Below are 19,805 nucleotides of genomic sequence, written 5' to 3' on the forward strand. Positions count from 1 at the left end.
GGCAATGCTACAAAATACTAATTGAGTGTATGTAAACTTCTGATCCACTGGGAATGTGATGAGAGAAATTAAAGCTGAAATAAATCATTCTCTCTACTATTATTCTGACATTGTCACGCCCTGACCATAGGTTAGGTACCTTGGTTCTCTATGGTGTTGTAGGGCAGGGTGTGACTAGGGGGTGTTCTAGTCGATTAATTTCTATGTTTGGGATTGAGTATGGTTCCCAATTAGAGGCAGCTGATTATCCTTGTCTCTAATTGGGGATCATACTTAAGGTGTCTCTGTTCCCACCTGCTTTTGTGGGATATTGTTTGTGTATGTGCTTGTTGCACTACGTTACTTCACGTTTCGTTGCTTGTTTATTGTTTTTGTTGAGAAGTTTCACTTTTAATAAAGATGTGGAACTCAACACATGCTGCGCCTTGGTCCGTCCATTATCACGACCGTGACAGACATTTCACATTCTTAAATAAAGTGGTGATCCTAAATGACCTAAGACAGGGAATTTTTACTAGGATCAAATGTCAGGAATTGTGAAAAACTGAGTTTAAATGTATTTGGCTAAGGTATATGTAAACTTCCGACTTTAACTGTAAATGTTTGTATTGACTGTATAGCTGCTGTCTTGGTGACCAGGTTTCCATCATAAAGTAGATTCCTTATCTCAAAGGTCTTCCAAGTTAAATAAAGGATCACATTTTTTTAAATGTGTCTCTGACTAAACTCACCACTTGTTGTCACAGAACTTGTAGCGATGGTCGTCGGCGGGGACAATGTCTGTGAGGAGGATGTACTTAGTTTTCGGGTTCATGCCCGTCACTTTAACCTTGTAGCTGGGGAACATCCTCCTGTGAAGGAAAACAAGAGAAGGGTCTTACATTAAATTAGACATCCCCTAATGATGATTTCACCCACTAGACCTAATGCTCGCTCCCCAACTCACTCAAACACGAATTGGGTCAGCAGGTGTTTAGTTATTGGTGACAAAGTCACCTCATCCTGATCCAATTTGGAAAGACCTGCCATTAGCTTCTAAGCACCTTTAGTATCGTAAGACCCGTAAATACGGAGGTTAATTTAATGCCTTATGTCTTCGTGCTGTCCTCACACCTTGGAGCTTTGAGGGATGTTGAACGGGAATCAAGGTGATAAGGCGCTTTGGGCAATGATGTCACCCAAGCTTTTTGAGCACCTAAGTACCTTCCCTCACCTAGCTACCTTACACTGGAAAATATTTCCCTCTTCAGATGAGCTAATGAAAATCGGCTTTAGCCCCAAGGTGTCTCTCCATGGGGCTGAAGGCAAAGGGTAAACATGCATAAGAGGCTCTTCTCCGGCTTGCAGGAGGGTTTTAGCCAGCCCTGAGTGTAGCATCAGCACGGAAAGTGTTCTCCCCGCGGCAGATGAACGGATGATTAGCACTCAGAAAGCGGCTCAAGCCAGGCTTAGAGACTGATTGGGACGAGTAAGGAGCTAGAGAGGTCACAGGAGATCACAGAGTTGAGGGAGGTATGTAACCACAAACTGGTTGAATCAACGTTATTTGTCAACGTATTGTGATGTGGAATCTACGTGGAAAATACATTGGATTTGAAAAAAGTTATCAATGTAAAAGTATGTTTTGAGGGTGGAAATTCAACCACAGTATTGTCATTATTGTAACCAATGATCAACATAGACAAACCTTGTATCAAATATGTTGAATTTGTAAGTTTGAAACATTATATCCACTATCAGAAAGAAGACTATAAGCTGGGTAGTACCTCCTACTGGAGAGTTAATGTATCTACTGCTATTCATTTGGTCTCCCATCCAGGGTTTTAACCAAGCCCAGCCCTGTTTAGCTTTGATATGTGTCACTGGCTACTACCAATGTGCTATCATGAGAATGAATACTGAGAGATCTCTAAATAACTAAATATATTCACTGTTGCTACCAAAGTCATTCCAAGGGATAGCTTTAACAGAGCAAATTAAATGTAACCATACTTTATAAGTCATACTGTATATCATCAATTACACTATTTAGGCCTATATAGCATTTGCAAAGTCATCAACAGCTTTTGTTTAAATTCAACCCAGGGTTCAACTAAAATTATAAACTGGGTGGTTCGAGCCCTGAATGCTGATTGGCTGAAAGGTGTGGTATAACAGACCGTATACCATGGGTATGACAAAACATTTATTTTTACTGTTCTAATTACGTTGGTAACCAGTTTATTATAGCAATGAGGCATCTCTGGAGTTGTTGGTATATGGCCAATATACCACGGCTAAGGGCTGTGTCCAGGCACTCTGCATGGGCCTTATTGCTTAAATATCTAATACATATAGGCCTAGAGTTTCAAGCTTTAGTTGATTTCAAATGTAATCTTCAATTGAATCATTAATATGTTAGATTCACGTCTCCATCTCAACCAAAAATAAAAGTTAAAGAATTGGACTAAATCAAATCGTATTTTTTTTTAAAGTGCATGTAAAGTTTGATTAGACTAGATTTAGTCCTATTTTATAACTTTTATTTTTGGTTGAGATGAAGACGTGAATCCAACATATTAATGATTAGAAGTGACTCCAACATATCAATTATTCATTTGTAGACAAACTGGATATTGAATTGTCTTTGGTTGTCAACGCAACCAAATATCAACATTTAAAGGAGACGTATCTTCTGCTTGGATAGGTCCATCTGTACCGCTGACTTAGTCTGGCTTTAATTCCAGTTTCTCTACAAATTAATCATTGATATGTTGGATTCACATGTCCACCTCAACCAAAAATCTAACTTAAAGAATACGACAAAAGGCAGGAAGGCCCTAAAAATTGTCAGACTCCAGCCACCCTAGTCATAGACTGTTCTCTCTGCTACCGCATGGCAAGCAGTACCGGAGCACCAAGTCTAGGTCCAAAATGCTTCTACCCCCAAGCCATTAGACTCCTGACCAGCTAATCAAATGGCTACCCGGACTATTTGCACCCCCCCCCCCCCCAACCCCATTTTTAGAATGCTGCTACTCTCTGTTTATTATCTATGCATAGTCACTTTACTTCTACCTACATGTACATATTACCTCAATTACCTCGACTAACCTGTACCCCCGCACATTGACTCTGTAGCAGTACCCCCTGTATATAGCCTCACTACTGTTATTTTATTGGTGATCTTTAATTATTTGTTATTTTTCTATTTTCTTCTTTTTGAACTTTGTTAACACTTTAAACTGCATTGTTGGATAAGGGCTTGTAAGTAAGCAATTCACAGTAAGGTCTACACCTGTTGTAATCGGCGCATGTGACAAATACAATTAGATTTGATTTGAAATCAAGTCAAAAATTAAATGCACTTTACATAAAGTTTGATTTAATTTAGTCCTATTCTTTCAATTTGATTCTTGGTTGAGATGGAGATGTGAATCCAACAAATCAATTAATTTGTAGACAAACTGGAATTAAAACCAGACTAAGTCAGTGGCACAAAATATACATTTCCTTAAAATGCTGATATTTGGTTGCATTGACAACCAAACACAATTCAATATGGGGCCGATTCCAACTTGAGTTAAGCGCGTGTAAATGGAAGATAATTCCCTTTTTATGCCCTTTTCTCTCTATGCGTATACTGACATTGAACTTAAGCATGAGAATAGCATGCTATTCCCCCAATATTATTTGGGTGGGGATCGAATAAATGAAGGTGTGGCAAAGGTGTGTCTGATAAGACATATTCTGACCTTGACTTAATTCCCTCATAATTCCACCACATTTACGTGCAAAGAAACCATAAATAATGTCTAGCCAACATATCGGTTCCAAGTGGAAAAAACATCATTTTTTTCCGATACAAATAACACCATTCTCCATGCACTGGAATTTACAACTTGATGAGAGCAATTGATAAGAACTAGGTAAATTAGTAATCCGTTTGAATCAGAGAATTGTAAATATAAATGATATATTTTACCTTATAATCGCTGGAAACAAATGTGAAACCAGTCATATGGCAGCAAACTGAAAGATATCAACATACCAACTTTCCCACACTAAAGATTATGAAATGTAGAATTTAAATTGTAAGACATTTTAACTTGCAGGGATGGGCACTCTCAAATGTCTTAATTATAGGCTACCCAACATTCTCTGTTTCCTATTTCTATCAGGTTAAATATTACCCACTTACTGGGTAATTTACTGTTACTTCCCTTTATCATTCCATTTAATTACATTGTTTTGTTTACAGCCGTGTGGTTGTTGCTGAGGATCATTGGTAACAGTTGATAATATATATATATATATGTATATATTCTTTTTTAAAGACATGTAGGCTAATTAAATTGTTATGGAGTAAAACGCAGACCAAGCCGTAACAGTTTGAACCTGATGCATGGTGCAATACTTGGCTGTGTCATCACACAATTCCATGGTTAGTGCAGACAATAGATGAGGGTATGGCCTACAATTCTACACTATTCTCCCTATTATAATTCTATGTACACTAATCTTCCAACATTACCATGGGTTGAAGAACTGAATGTGAACATTTTCAGAATTAATCTAACCACTGTCTTTTTTCTTTCGTGCATAAATGCTCTCCTATCCTGTTTTTATGATTCCTAAATACTTCCTAACCCTAAATAATCTATAAGATCAGAGTATTCTTTTATTTACCAATTGGTGCCGAAACGTAGAAGAACATGCATATATTTAGATGACTTTCTTTCATGATCTCTAATATTCTGAACCCGTTCTCTGGATATATTCTAGTGAGTCTGTGAATAAAATTAAAACTAAAAGGTACACTGTATTTAAAAAGATGACTTAAGGTAAATGTACTGAAAACCCTATTGAATGAAAACTCCACAAGAAAATCTGTTGGCCAGCAAGTGGGAGGGTTTTCAGCGGTTTAATTCCATTTATTCAGCGCACACAAGTGAACCACGCCTGCAAATCCTGTTACACACCTACACAAGGTAAGTCTGAATACTAACTACTGAGCAGTGTGTAGGAAAGGTGTTCCTAAATCGGAATCGGGCCCTTTCACTTTTGTAATACAGTAAATAGCCTATTAACTTGTCAATAAATTAACAAATGATATGTTGGATTCACGTCTCCAACTCAATCAAAAATAAAAGTTAAAGAATAAGATTAAGCCAGTGGCTCAGATGAAACTATCCACTATCCAAGCATTAGATATCCATAAAATGTTGATATTTGGTGGTGTTGTCCACCAAACACAATTCAATATTACTTTTGTAATTCAGTAATACAGACTAAAGTTAAAGCTATCTTACAAACTAATGTAACAGTTTTCATTCAACCTTAAAACAAGTAACATATCCATGGCCACATTTTGAGGTTAGTCTACAGTAACTATAAATGTCGTCTTGTGTTCTTACGGGTGGCGCAGTGGTCTAAAACAGTGCAGGAGGTGTCACTACAGTACCTGGTTCAAATCCTGGCTGTGATTGGGAGTCCCATAGGGTGGTGTTGGCCAGGGTAGGCTGTCATTGTAAATAAGAATTTGTTCTTAACTGGCTTGCCTAGTAAAATGTATCATAGAAAGATAGCAGGTCTGTGGAGCCTGACACAGTTTCTATATTAATCTGTGCAGAATCTCCATCAGTATTGATGTACTTCTTATGTAATCTCAACTGCAATCCAGGTAATTTGGTTGTGCTATTAGATTAAATATAGTGATAATACATTAAGTTGTATAAATACAAAATATCTGACATTGTATTCCTATTTGAACTTTCTGTGCTTTTAAATGGTTGAAAGCGCAGTGATAATACATTTAGATAACAGCGACGGAAAATATGACATTATTTTTCCATTGGAATTTGGTTGTGCTTTTAGATGGTTGAAAGCATAGTGATAACACATTGGGAATTCAACAAACGTATGGCTGTCTTTTTGAGTGGGTGAATAAAGGTTGAAATTTAATTGATCCAACATTTCAACCAAATACTACCCACATTTCCACGTTGAAATGGCGTGGTGTGCCCAGTGGCATGTTCCTACATTTCACCTGATGGTTTTTGAGAGTGCATCGGCAGCACCACCATAAAAAGAGCTCTCTGCTCTCATCCGTCTCAGAGAGAGAGACTCGGGAATGATAGACAGAATATGCTAATATAGCAGACAAGGCCATAAAACACATGAATAGCCCTACCTTCCATGACCTCTTCCCTGTGAAACGGCTCTCTTTTTCATCCCATCTGCAAAGCAAAAAGTTGCAAAGGGATCTGCAGCACCCCTTATAAACCCCTAAGTGCTTTTTAATGGCGGTTCGGATCGGACAGCACTTTGTACATCTGACTTGTCATCGTACCGCATCACCCCCTGAGAGTAGGGTCGGTCAAAGGGTCTGTACTCCAGTACAGTTGATCTGCTGCTTCCCCTTCTCCTGACAACCGGTTAAAATAGTGGGAGTGTGAGACACACTTGTGAAAGGCTGACAGTGACATGCTCTCTGAATAGATGAGTGTAAGAGCGGGCAGATAGCTGGCCCCCTAAGCAGGCCAAGGCTCTGGGTACATCAAAGGTAGTGCACTATGTAGGGAATAGGGTGCCATTTGGGACTCAGCCTCTATCTGTTGCTAACGTACAAGGCTTCAAAGGACCCATCCCAGATCTTTCTGGCCTGACAGGAGCCCTAGCTAAAGTTTTGTTCATGGATCACATTACTGTAAATACTCAACCTGCCCCGTATGGTAGAGGGGATTGAAGGCAGGTAATCTCTCTCCGTCTCTCTCAGGCTCCAAATCCAATCAGTGAGGAGATCAGTCCTGGTGTCAGGCTCACAGAAAGACATTTTAATCTGAGGGGAACATCCAAAACAGACCTGCAGCTCATCCCAGCCCCACTCACACCATCCAACCAGGCCCATATTGAGGCCTGTGTCAATAGATCAGGAGGTCTCTACAAGGATATAAGGCTATTTCTATGTAACCCAGCCTGCCATTATTGCTACTGGCTTTTCAGCACATCCATGATTCCATTTTCCCACAAAGACATGACTCGATTGAAATAGTGGTGAACAGTAACCCCTCAGTTACTGTGGAAACATTGTTCGATCGGGCCCTAGAATTACCATCTCCCTAGCTGAGTCCATTACCAAAAGACTCAGCTCCATGAAGGGGTAACACAGCACAGCTCTGCGAGGGGCCCACACTGGATCACATAGCATGTCTAATGGCTAATCGGGGACCTCAATTGCTCAGCCACCTCAGCCCTGCCTGATGACAGATGCTGTGGTTTCCATGGCAAAGCTGCCAAACAGCCATATCCAAGTTGTACTGTCCATCCCCTTGAAGGACTTGCAGAACTTTACTCGGAAACATGCCTTTGTGTCATCCAAAACAGAATATGACAATGCATGAACAATAGAATAGGGATTCATTTGTTAGAGCGAGTGCCTGTCAAAACTCAGGAGCAGTCAGGACCAGCTGATTGCCACATGTTCCCAAGGCATGCGTTTTCTGTTCACGTGCGTGTCTGAGAGACTGTTTGTATGTGTAGAGGACTGGAGAGAATGAGAAATGGAGATGGAGAATGTGTATGATATCAGTGTCAGTGTGTGGGTGTGTGTTTGTGTGGCGTGAGCCAGCTGTTTTCCTAGCAGCTCAGCACTATGAGCCTCCCTGCCTCCGAGGCCCTCAAGTCCAGGGATCTATCCAGGCTCTGTCCCAAATGGTACACTATTTAATTTATAATGTACTACTTTTGACCAAGGCCCATAGGGCTCTGGTCAAAAGTAGTGCACTACATGGGGAATAGGGTACCATTTGGGACTCCCATCCAGTCTCTGGGAACCTCCAGCACTGAGGGAGATCAAAAGGAGCGGCAGGGGGATGATGGAGCGTTCCAGGCCCCGCTAGACGCTGCTGAAAGCGGGCGCCGGGGTCCTCTAATCACCCCTCCACCACCTCTCCCACTGACGGACTGTGTACAGAGAGAAAGAGAGGCGAGAAGGAGCACCGTGTGTACAGATAGGGAGAGAGGGGAGAGTTGGAGCACTGCCTGCGTATGTTAAAGAGCAAGGATTAAGACTGAGACTGTGGCACTCACAATAACAAACTACATCTACGTTCCTCAGTCAGGAGTTCACTGAATGCACTGTATGAGACTGAAGGGCCAAGCTACACTGTAAGAGGTTGAAGGGCCAAGCTACACTGTAAGAGGTTGAAGGGCCAAGCTACACTGTATGAGGCTGAAGGGCCAAGCTACACTGTATGAGGCTGAAGGGCCAAGCTACACTGTATGAGGCTGAAGGGCCAAGCTACACTGTATGAGGCTGAAGGGCCAAGCTACACTGTAAGAGGCTGAAGGGCCAAGCTACACTGTAAGAGGCTGAAGGGCCAAGCTACACTGTATGAGGCTGAAGGGCCAAGCTGCACTGTATGAGGCTGAAGGGCCAAGCTACACTGTATGAGGCTGAAGGGCCAAGCTACACTGTAAGAGGCTGAAGGGCCAAGCTACACTGTAAGAGGCTGAAGGGCCAAGCTACACTGTATGAGGCTGAAGGGCCAAGCTACACTGTAAGAGGTTGAAGGGCCAAGCTACACTGTATGAGGCTGAAGGGCCAAGCTACACTGTAAGAGGCTGACGGGCCAAGCTGCACTGTATGAGGCTGAAGGGCCAAGCTACACTGTAAGAGGGCCAAGCTACACTGTAAGAGGCTGAAGGGCCAAACTACACTGTAAGAGGGCCAAGCTACACTGTAAGAAGCTGAAGGGCCAAGCTGCACTGTAAGAGGCTGAAGGGCCAAGCTGCACTGTAAGAGGCTGAAGGGCTGAACTGGCAGTATGTTTCCCAAGCCATGGTCTAGTCTAAAGACACAGCCATAACTTCTTCCTAGCCCTGCCACTCTGCCCCTTCCAAGGAGTGCTGACCGGACACTGCCCACCCTCTATAGGGTGTTGACCTCTCACTGTCGTCCCTTCCAAGGGAAAATGTTCCTGAGAACCTTCATTCATTCATTTATTAATTTGTTCATTCATTCATCCTTCATGTACTGAGACTGATTAAAACCTGCTAGCTCATCAGATCCTTTAGCATCTAGCGGCACCTAGCACTACTGCTTGATGCTCCTTCCAGATTGCCCTATGAAAAAGTCTCTGTTGGGATAAATTGGCATTGAATTGTTTTGGCAGTCTCAGCTGCAACTTGAACAACAATATGTCTGTTAGAGAGCAAAATGTAGAGCAAAATTCTAGCTGGAGCTGGTGTAGCAGTGAAGCAGCCTTGCTATATTTACTCATCATTTTTGCATAGAGATTCAGATTACGATTTTGGCACCTATAGTTTATCTATAGCATTCTCAACAAAACCAACTCTCGCCCACTGTGTTGTGGCCTACAACTGGTTAAATTTACAATAAATGTTTATGTTCAATAACATGTTATACATCAGTTCAGACAGAGTTCATTCTTAGAATTATTGAATTACGTACTGTAGCTGCCCCTGCTCCATTACCGAGCAACATAAACCTGGTGTGCGTCCCATATGGCACCCTATTCATGCTCACCATGGGCTCGAGTCAGAAGTAGTGCACTATAAAGGGAACAGGGTGCCATTTGGGACGCCGCCCTGCTTTTCTCTGGCTTCTCAGGCTGACTGACTGGATAAGCCTAGTCAGTCAGTCAGGTTTTCCAGCTGAGTGCAGCTGGCGGAGCTGCGTAGCTAAGCGTCACTCTGAGGCCGGGCCCTTCAAAGGTTTTAAGGAATTCTCAGCACACTTTATCAGCTGGACAAGGGAAAGCCCATCTTTCACAGTGATGCGGCATTAAAGAAAAATTGTGGTGACCTTTTACATTTTGGACTGGGGAAAAAAGCCCCTGTGAGGAATGAGGGGTGGGCGGAGGTTGGTTAGAAAGCATCTTGTCATCTTCTGGTTAAAGTCCAGGTTAAGGGCCAGACTGTCTAATCCACGGGGCGGCATTCAATCTAACACACAGAGCAGGGCTGTGGGTTTGTGTTTTCAATTAGATATTCACTGGGGCAGACATGACGACTCTACCACTACCTGAGACCCAGGGTGCCATATCTGTAGCATGGTGTAATTGGTTGACTTAGCTCCAACAGATGGTCATAGCTGCTCAAAATGGAGGTGCTGTAATGACTACATTTTAACACTATTGAAAGCAGCTACGCAATTAGCAAAAGTAACCCATATTTTTGGAGAGTCTCAGATCAGTCTAGTACAGTTTAGCATAGTGTAGTATAGTATATAATGTGTAGTGCTAGTCTACTAATATGGTATAGCCCTTGTATTGCTGTGATATATGAACTGTAGGTACTCACCTGCCTGCTTTCGTTATGATCATCTCTGTTCCCGCCTCATGGAACTTCTTCCACAGCTCCCTCTCATGAAGAACAACCTTGATGTTCTCAATATTCTAAATAGAGAAAGGTAGAGACGGCCATGAGGGTTGGCAACCTGTTGTGGGCTTATAGACAACTCAGATTATACCATCTGCGTTTTTTAAGTTAAACCAGTTCATTCTCAATAAATCATTCCCAATTGATAGGGTATCCACCGACTAGAAATAAAAACACCCACGATTTAATACGGCCAATCATTTTGTCAAGTCAAGTCAACATTTATTGAAATCGAGAGCAAAGACACATACCCATTTGGCCATTTCCAAGAATAAGAAACTTCTGAACATACAATACCATTGCAGTTGTGGTTCTGGCTCTGTGTTGAGAGCCTACAATACCCATGATTACCTGGTCTGGCTCATTGCCCTGGGGGGTGCTGGGAGTTGTAGGCAGGCCCAAGTGTGAGGAGTCAGGGCTGAGGTCTGGAGGCCCTCCAGGCTGGACCCCAGTCACACTGTCATCCGTCACAGCTGAGGCCTTCTCCTGGAGCATCTCTATGAGATGAACAATGGCTTCAGTTCAATACACAGACTTACAATACACAGACTTACAATACATGGACCATAGAATTACATATAGAAGTTATATAGAACTTAAATAGTAATGTAATAGAATATCTGTGACACAGATTTACTATAATACTAAAATAAAACAAAGCATCTCTACAGATAATAACAGACTTACAATACACAGACAGACTCTAAACCAATACTACACGGTCTCTTAAAATACTTCAATATATCACATTCCCATAAAATGGACTGGACAAAATATGTTCCAACGAAATACACTGTGCACGAACAAAATGTAACATCCCTTCAAGCTACAAAGTTGACCCCCCCCCCCCAAAAAAAAAGTAGTCTAATATTTCATCATGACTAAATATTTAGCTATTATTTACTTTTTCAACTACTAATTGACATTAAGTACATTTATATAATTTACTTGTATAGCAATTGCTATTCATTTTGTATTTCTACAATAATAATCCCTATTAATACTGTAAGGAAATTGAACACATTTTACTGGAAAGCTTCTAATTAATTCAATATTTCTAATGAACATTTGTAGAATGACCAATGGGAGGAAAAAACTAAACTTATGAACTAAAGTGGACACAGTAAAAATATACTGATCAGATCATTAATTGTCGTCATCCCACACCTTGAATGACGTTCTTCATTGGAATTCATGTCTGTGTAAAAGACAAGTCTACTTTAATGTGTCTCTGTTATTTACAGAAAATGTTTTTTTTTAAATTATGAATTACTATTTATATTGAAAGATGCATTTCTAAACATTTCTGGTAGATACAATGATTTAGTATCAAACCTTACAGGGAAACCTCAAGGACACAGAAGTCAATGCCTCATTCTTGCACTGCATTCATTTTTCCATTCTTGGAAACCAGGTCACTGTTTTGTCCCCAAGCTACTAACTATTGTTAATAGAAATATCTTTTGAATTGTGTAGGCAAAGTCATTTCAAGGTGGATCACTGCAGCAAGGGCCATGTGCCATTGGGGGAATTTGGTCACAATGACCCAAATATGATGATGGGCCCTCATTCATACCAAATAGAGCTGATCTAGGTTGGCAGTGAGGTTCCATGTGTGTTTACAGGAGGACCTGCGTCTGAATCGTTTACTGCATACTGTACCCTCAGCTCTGCTCTCCACTCATGTGAAAAGATGGAATAGTAGTGAGCAAACTTGGTTGTTCCACACATAGAATTCAAATTACTGGACCCATTCAAGTGAAGTTATTCCCACATACAACTACACTGTTGTGATTGTTAGGTCATCATAAATACACAACTATTAGGTAATCATAAATATTCAAGCAACATTCTGGCCATAGAATTAGAATTCCTAGAATGACAATCCCATTCAACTCTGCGCTCTGTGATGGGTGGACCAGCAGCCATATTGAATACTTCTATTTCTGTTATTTTGGTACCATCGCCATTTTGATTCTCTGATGTTAAGTTTGATAAATAAAATGACAAAATTCCTAATATATATTTTCATATTAACTTGTAAATCATAAGAAACTCTAGACATAAGCTAATTACTCAATCTGCATACTTGGAGACCACAATACTAAGCACACAGGGTCAAGATGAATTGTTCGTCAGAAGAGTTGGATTAAATATTTACTCTTATAGCATTACGGCGGGATGGTTTTATGTAACAGCTCCTAAACACTGTTCATTCCAATAGTCCAGGTCACCAGCTAAGCTTCGCTTTCTCACGGCTCTAAGCCCATCTCAAAGACAAACATCTTTCATGAGAGACACAGACACACAGACAGCCTGGTATAGCCTCGTCTGCTCCATACAGTTCAGTTTCACAATGCCCTCTCCTCTCCCATAGCAACCATTCCCCCAGCCATTTTACCTACCATACAGACTCAAACTGTAGCTCTACGTCCCAAATGGCACCTGATTCCCTATATAATGCACTACTAGTCCTATGGGCCCTTTTCAAAAGTACTGCACTATATGGGGAATAGGGTGCCATTTTGGAAGTACATATAAAGGTCTACAGTGTACATTTCGGAGAGTTTTACACTCACCCCGGCCCCCCCTTAATCTCAGGCATGTAAACAATTAGAGTGCTCTCTCTTAGGATGAAAGAGAAGGGGCTACAACTGTAAACCAACGCAGACATTTGCTAAAGCGAATAAAGATAAGGTGCGCTGCAAATCAGCCGTGGTACTTTTTTACCCTCCTGAACAGGGCCCTTTCACTTACCCTGTTTAACTAAACACACTGAGCTAGCCCTCTGTTTATATCTGTGTCACTCCCAGACATATAATCCACTAAACTATTCATGGCAGATTGTCCTGTGTGTGTGTGTGTGTGTGTGTGTGTGTGTGTGTGTGTGTGTGTGTGTGTGTGTGTGTGTGTGTGTGTGTGTGTGTGTGTGTGTGTGTGTGTGTGTGTGTGTGTGTGTGTGTGTGTGTGTGTGTGTGTGTGTGTGTGTGTGTGTGTGTGTGTGTGTGTACCCTGGGTGCAGTAGGGAGGCTATTCTCAGTGGTAAGTCTGATATGCTGGGGGCTGGCCAAACTCAATTAGCAACTGTTGCTTTTAGGCAACTCCTGAGTTTTTTATGAGGAGCAATACCATGACAGTAAATGGAGGGGAGAGCATGCAATGAACTGTATCTATATCTCAGTACATTTTGTGTCGTATTTGTCTGTCTGTGTGTGTGTGTGTGTGTGTGTGTGTGTGTGTGTGTGTGTGTGTGTGTGTGTGTGTGTGTGTGTGTGTGTGTGTGTGTGTGTGTGTGTGTGTGTGTGTGTGTGTGTGTGTGTGTGTGTGTGTGTGTGTGTGTGTCTTTGCCTGTATCTGTCTGTGTGTCTGTGTTTTGCCTCCCAGTCTGAAATATAGATATGATGCATGTTATTGAGACAGCTGCCATAAATTCAAACCTGACCTGCCATTTTGTGCAAAAACCAGTCTCATGCATCTGGTGTTGTGTTGCAGAGAGATGGGGGTTGTCTGACTGTGCATCAGCACATTGCATCTTTGTTGTTGTATGTCTCTGGCAGGTACAACTCAGCTACGTCAGTAGAATCACATCACGGAGCTTTGGGCTTGTTAGCCCACCATTAGCGCAAATAATTCTGGATGTGAAACTGACCTATCACAACAAAAATGTAATGGTACCAAAGTAGTAAGTGAGTATGGTGCTGTAAAATCTCTCACCTGGAAAACAGCTCTCTAATGTTGGATTCCCTCCGCAAAATTAGGGCTGTTTAAATCAGTTGTTTAGTTGATTTATTGGCTACAAATGTAAGTATCCCACCTAACAGAACATCTCAGGATGTAATGTTTAGAACAAATAAAAAATAAAATATGAATTATTGTCCACATTTTAGCGACATCCCACATCATTGTTCGGGTGCTTTGTATTTTGGTATTTCTTATATTAATGTAAATGAAAAGGACATTACTTAGACTCCCATATGTAGATAACATTATTTGTTTGGAATTTGTGATCATATAAATCTAAAAGCATATTCTAAAATCATTATCTGGCAGTCGGTCTGTATAAAAAATATATGAATAAGATTGATAGTATTTGCATTACTATTATCATTATTAATGGTTAATGATACTAATAATAATATTTGTAACATTATTTAAGGATAATAACTCTAATAAGTAGACTGTCTTTTTAATCTTAAACAGAACAGATAGAATTGTTGTTTGTTTAACGTTCTATACTAAAGCTTGAATCCATAGTTGCTACATCAATTTTGGACTTAATGCACCCATTAATTCTTGACTAATATAACTTACAAATGCCTCATGAGCTTAGTTCAACTGTCTTACCCCATCAGAACCTAAAATAAAAACTTTTTTTACTCCAATGTTTCTAAACAATGTGAATGTAAACAAACACTGTATAGCCTCAAAACATGGTTAAAACTATCATTTTAATATAATGGATGGTCAGTCCTTGCATCCATAGTTCTCATAACTTTAATGTCAATAAGCTCTGAATACCTTCACAGGGCCCTGAAACATGTAACAGACTGGTCTTCTGGTGTTTAATATGACATTTAATGTCATTTCTACACAGCATCTAGGATACTCTCCATAAAGAAAAGTACAATCTCAGACAAGGGCTCCTGGCATTTTTTTTAAATTATGTAAATATCTGTTCTTAACTTGTTGTGATTTTCGTCATATTTACAGTAACTTAAAAATCATATTGTGAAAATAATAATAATTTAGCCTATAACTTCTTTGAGTATAGGTGAAATGAATAGAAATTGTGACTTTCATATTTGACTATAGGCTACATGTTCATATCAGTTATAATTTCATTTTTTATGGACCGTGTGACCATATACTCTTATTAATCTCCATAATATTATACCGCAACATACAACAACGGTTTACTGCTTTAGCTTTTATTGTTGAAATAGGCTACAGACACCGCGTTATCACGTTCACCATCACTATCAATGCCAGTCAAATAACGCGTGAAAAAAAGAAAGTAGAAAGTATATCCTAACACTAATCGCATTAAAGAAGCTGAGCCTATCCAACTACGCCGTTTTCAGATTGACTCCACTATGCCTGAGCTTGTTTACAAAGCATGTAGACCGGCAGATTACACTGAAGATAGGCAATAACGTTATTATATTACCTCATGAAATATTAAAAGCTTGAATCCATTTATTTTCCAAATGGTAATTTTCTGTCTTCACGAAAGAAATAGCAGAAAGTTACGTTCCATTGAGTTAGGGCAAGTCGTCCAACATCTCATTTTAATAGACTTGCTTATCTTTCTCCGGTATAACGGTTCTCGAGTAAACTCCCGGTCACGCGTGAGCGCCCGTGTTAACCCTGCCTTGGTGTGATTCAACAGCTCGTGAACTGAACTGTAGCCTACTCTGCGCGTTAGCAGTGCGGTTTGAGCTTTAGAGAGAACGAACTTGGTGCGCGATTTTTTCTTGGAAACACAAAAAAGAATTTGCTCAACCCCTTGAATTGTTAAAACACCGGGACGAGTGAATTATTTGGCTCGTTCCACCCCTCTCCCTCCCTCTCACCGTTGCAGACCTGACGTCTCTCCCCTTCCAACGAGAATACTTTACAGCGCGATGCACTGCTCCTCTGGAGACAGAATCTCTCCACCAACGTCTATTGGACTAATAGTGGTGGTGTATGACATGAATACAACCTCATCTCCCTCGCCATCCCACTGTCTATTGGTTACATCATTAAAAATACTAACCCCATGCTATGTGTTGCCTATAAATAGATATAGCTGCAGAGTTTGATAGGGCCTATAGGCTATTAATATGCATAATATAGTACACCTATAGGCTTCATTAATAAACTATTCTGAGAATAATAAATAATTTACCCGATAGACCTTTGCTACTAGATATTATTTGTTCAACCAACTCAGAAGAGCACAACTTGATCATTGATGCATCTGCTCTGGGTCTTTGTCAATCAGGTGTCACTGTGAGGATCTGGGTTACCTGTGAGGTGAACCATGTCCAAATCGGGATTGTTGGGGTCGAACTGAGGCTCCTCTGTTCCAGGGCCACAATGAAGACGAGTGGACTAGCCTATAGCCTACCCATCGTCTGGTTCAGTTAGGCTATAGATTTTATTTCTTTATCGTTATTTCGCAGGCCATGTTTTTCTTTCAAAACAGCAACTGACCTCTGAGGACAGCAGTGAAGACGAGTGGACTAGCCTATAGCCTACCCTTCGTCTGGTTCAGTTATAGATGGTATTTCTGGACCGTTATTTCGCACACCATGTTTCCATTCAAAACAGCAATAGCCGTCAAAGAATGACACTAAAACGCTCATACATTTTCAGGTGAAATATGGTTGTGGTTTTGGAGTAAATGGGTCGAAGCACGAGGCTGAAAGACCAATAAATCAACAATAGAAGTGGCGGGTTGGTCGGGGAGAGTTTGACTTATATCAACTGGTGACATGACCAAATGAACGAGAACAGCCTAAATGTCCTTCCCGCGACCGTTTGTCATTTCCCCCAATGTTTTCAACCCTTTCAATATTTTTTTGTCAAAATATGACTGGTGAGGAGGCATCGAATGATCAAACGACAGTGGTCCTTGTTTGAGTCTGTTGAATGTTTGGACATGGGTGATGTATTGTATCGGTTAATGTCAGGTTTTAGAGACCTATTGATGATTTGTTGGCTCATAATATAGATTTTCATATGCATTCTAATTAACAAATGGCTTGATTTTGGTATCATTTTGAGGATAATAAATTGCATCTAGGCTGACTGTATTTGTCAGTTTGTTGAAATCATAGCCAGAAATGTAATACCTTGCCTTTAATTTATTTACTTTGTCGATGGGGTGATTTTCGTTTTTTGTTCGTCCATTTAACTTATGAATGAACAAAAACTGTACGAATAATAGTTTTAATATTTCTTTATTGTGAACATAGCCTACTACAATTACTAATAGCTTACTAATAGGGTAATTATCATAGGCTAATATAATTGAACGCACACATGCATTTTTTCGATAGGCCTGTCATCTTTATTGTATGATTAATCAATAGAATTAATATTGACGTTTTTTTTTGTCAGGGAACAAACATACAGAATAGTCCGTTTTCTATGGTCTTCCATCTCATATCGCTATATCAACCAATTTGCTGAATGGGACAGTAATCTTTCATGGTTATGTGGCGCCAGAAGGCCAAAGCCTCTTGAGTTCCCATGAAGGCCTTTTGTTCTATATTGAACATACAGTCCATCCGAGATCGAACGCAGTCCTCCAAACATCAGTAATTTGCGCGGGAAGAACATATTTAGGAAAACATGTAAATATTGACCCTAAATTCATTGCATCATATAAACACGCCAGGCTGTGTTAACGCATAGGCTATGTTAAGTTTACACAAAATCATCGTAAATATATATTAACCTACCTCATGAAAGTGAAAAAGCAATGGTATGACCATTGACCAACAACAAATATGCAAAATGTAAAATGACCAAAGGCACATACTCAATTCTGTGTAACTGGCCCTCACAAACATAACACGTGATGTAAAAGTAGACGTTCTTACCTCCACGTTATTGCTCTGCCCTTCACACGAACTTGACCTCTGCTCTGTACTCCCTTTTAGCTGTGCTTTTCTTCAGGCAATCTTAGTCCCACAAGGACAAACCTCATTCGCCGTGGTATAGAAGATGCTTCTGCTATAAAATGGTAGATTTTTTTTATAGGAGCTGAATTGAGATGGGTTTCTGAAGGAGTTTAAATTTGACTCACTCCCACCGTCACGTGGTGTAGAAATTAGGAACAGGAGTCCAGTGGAGTTGCGGTGGGCTGGTGCAGGGCTGGGTGTTGCTGAGGGGACAACGTTCAAGCATCGTTAAAAACTCCCATATTATATACATCGATTCCTTGGCGTTTTGGTCTCTGGCCCGAAACTAATAGTGTTTGTTGGTTTAGAAGTTATACTATATTGATGTTTATGAGAAATACTAGGCAAAAATATATAGACATTTCCTTTAATTCACGTGTCAATAGGTTACCTATGGCTTTGATGGGTCCATTAGTAAATCTTGCTAATGTCATAATTTTGGTTTGATAATGACAACATCAGTTGCCAAAACATTAATTCCAATACATACATCAGCTTGTTTTCACAAGTCGTATTTGTATAGTCTATTTTGAACCATTTTAATTCGTTATTTCGATATCAAAATAAACCAGAAGCTGTTTTTTAAAAGACATGTATGATGAATGAACATGTCATTGACCTTTGGCCTTGAGTAGACAAGCACGAAGTGCGGTATTCGCAAAAAATTCAGGATGTAAGTATGACATTTCTATGAGCGTCCATAGAATATAATAGTTTGCTTCATGGAGGTATACCACTATTTTACCTACACATGATTATTTATTTATAGCAGAAAAACCTAGGCTTCGTGCAAATACTTAAAACCCTACTGTGTTTTGAAGGATGTGTATTTTTTTCTTCGATTTTCAGCAATTAGAATAGCAGATGTTTTAGTCATTATCGTGATTGGATGGATATACACTAACTGTATATGATATTGTTGGTTGATGCTTATTCAGAACCAGTTACGCATCTCTAACGAATTTGACATGACAAATGCAGTACATAACAATGGGATATTTTCATATATGTGCCAATTTTACCCTAAACTCTTTGATGTTCTTAACATTTATACAATGTTGTATGAGTGTACATGTTCCCTCCATTTATTCCATCTGACTGTATGGAAGTAGACTGAGCTCTGTAATGACTTGTTTACACTAATTTAGTTGACCTTTCCCCTCTCTGATATATTGCCATACATACATTGTATTATTTAGAGGTTTGACACCACTCAGCCTCTTATGGCTTCAGAATAGTTTTTATGTTTTGTGACATGGACTTATATTGGGGTGTGGGGTTAAAATAGGACAATGCATATTTAGCTGGAGTTGTGTCTTTGTGATATTGTATAACTAGGGTGAGCGTTGGTGTCACAGCATACAGAGTAGTCCACTGCCTGATTTATGTCAGAGGGAGCCAGGGTTTTTCTTTCCCTGGGAAAACATTTTCCTGTGTAACTGGCAGTGGGTGAGAGAGTGGGGTCTAATAAACAACAAAAGAGGGGGACGACGTGTTCCCCCATCTCTCTCTCTCTCTCTCTCTCTCTCTCTCTCTCTCTCACACCCTCTCTCATTGCTGTCTTCTTTCTCTTTAAAGCCACACTCCATAAGGTGTGCATATGTCATATTTTTCTAAATCAAGGATTACATAATTAATTAGTTGAAATCCTTTTACAGACTGTTCAATCTTGCAGCCTGTGCCTCTCGTTGCTAATTTGTGCGCAGTCAAAATGGCGGAGATAGAGTGGTGGATTTGTTCTTATTACTA

The 19,805-nt window shown here is 40.2% G+C and overlaps 1 protein-coding gene across 3 annotated transcripts in view; it reads right to left on the bottom strand.

Annotated features, from left to right (window-relative positions):
* Positions 1-18,218, bottom strand: part of LOC106612866 (T-box transcription factor TBX4) — a 36,413-nt gene extending 18,195 nt beyond the window's left edge. The window contains exons 1-4 of one of the 3 annotated variants that reach the window (XM_014214457.2): positions 17,976-18,218; positions 10,735-10,880; positions 10,306-10,400; positions 732-851 (exon numbers count right to left, since the gene is read on the bottom strand). In XM_014214457.2, the coding sequence (XP_014069932.1) occupies positions 732-851; positions 10,306-10,400; positions 10,735-10,878 (359 nt within the window). In that variant the 5' untranslated portion in view covers positions 10,879-10,880; positions 17,976-18,218. Of the gene's footprint in view, positions 1-731; positions 852-10,305; positions 10,401-10,734; positions 10,881-15,550; positions 15,921-15,956; positions 16,040-17,975 lie in introns of those variants that run through there. The other 2 variants (XM_014214456.1, XM_014214455.2) reach the window with 2 other exon arrangements.
* Positions 18,219-19,805: the final 1,587 nt, after the last annotated feature.

This window comes from Salmo salar, chromosome ssa09, assembly GCF_905237065.1.
Source record: "Salmo salar chromosome ssa09, Ssal_v3.1, whole genome shotgun sequence".
Taxonomy (NCBI): domain Eukaryota; kingdom Metazoa; phylum Chordata; class Actinopteri; order Salmoniformes; family Salmonidae; genus Salmo; species Salmo salar.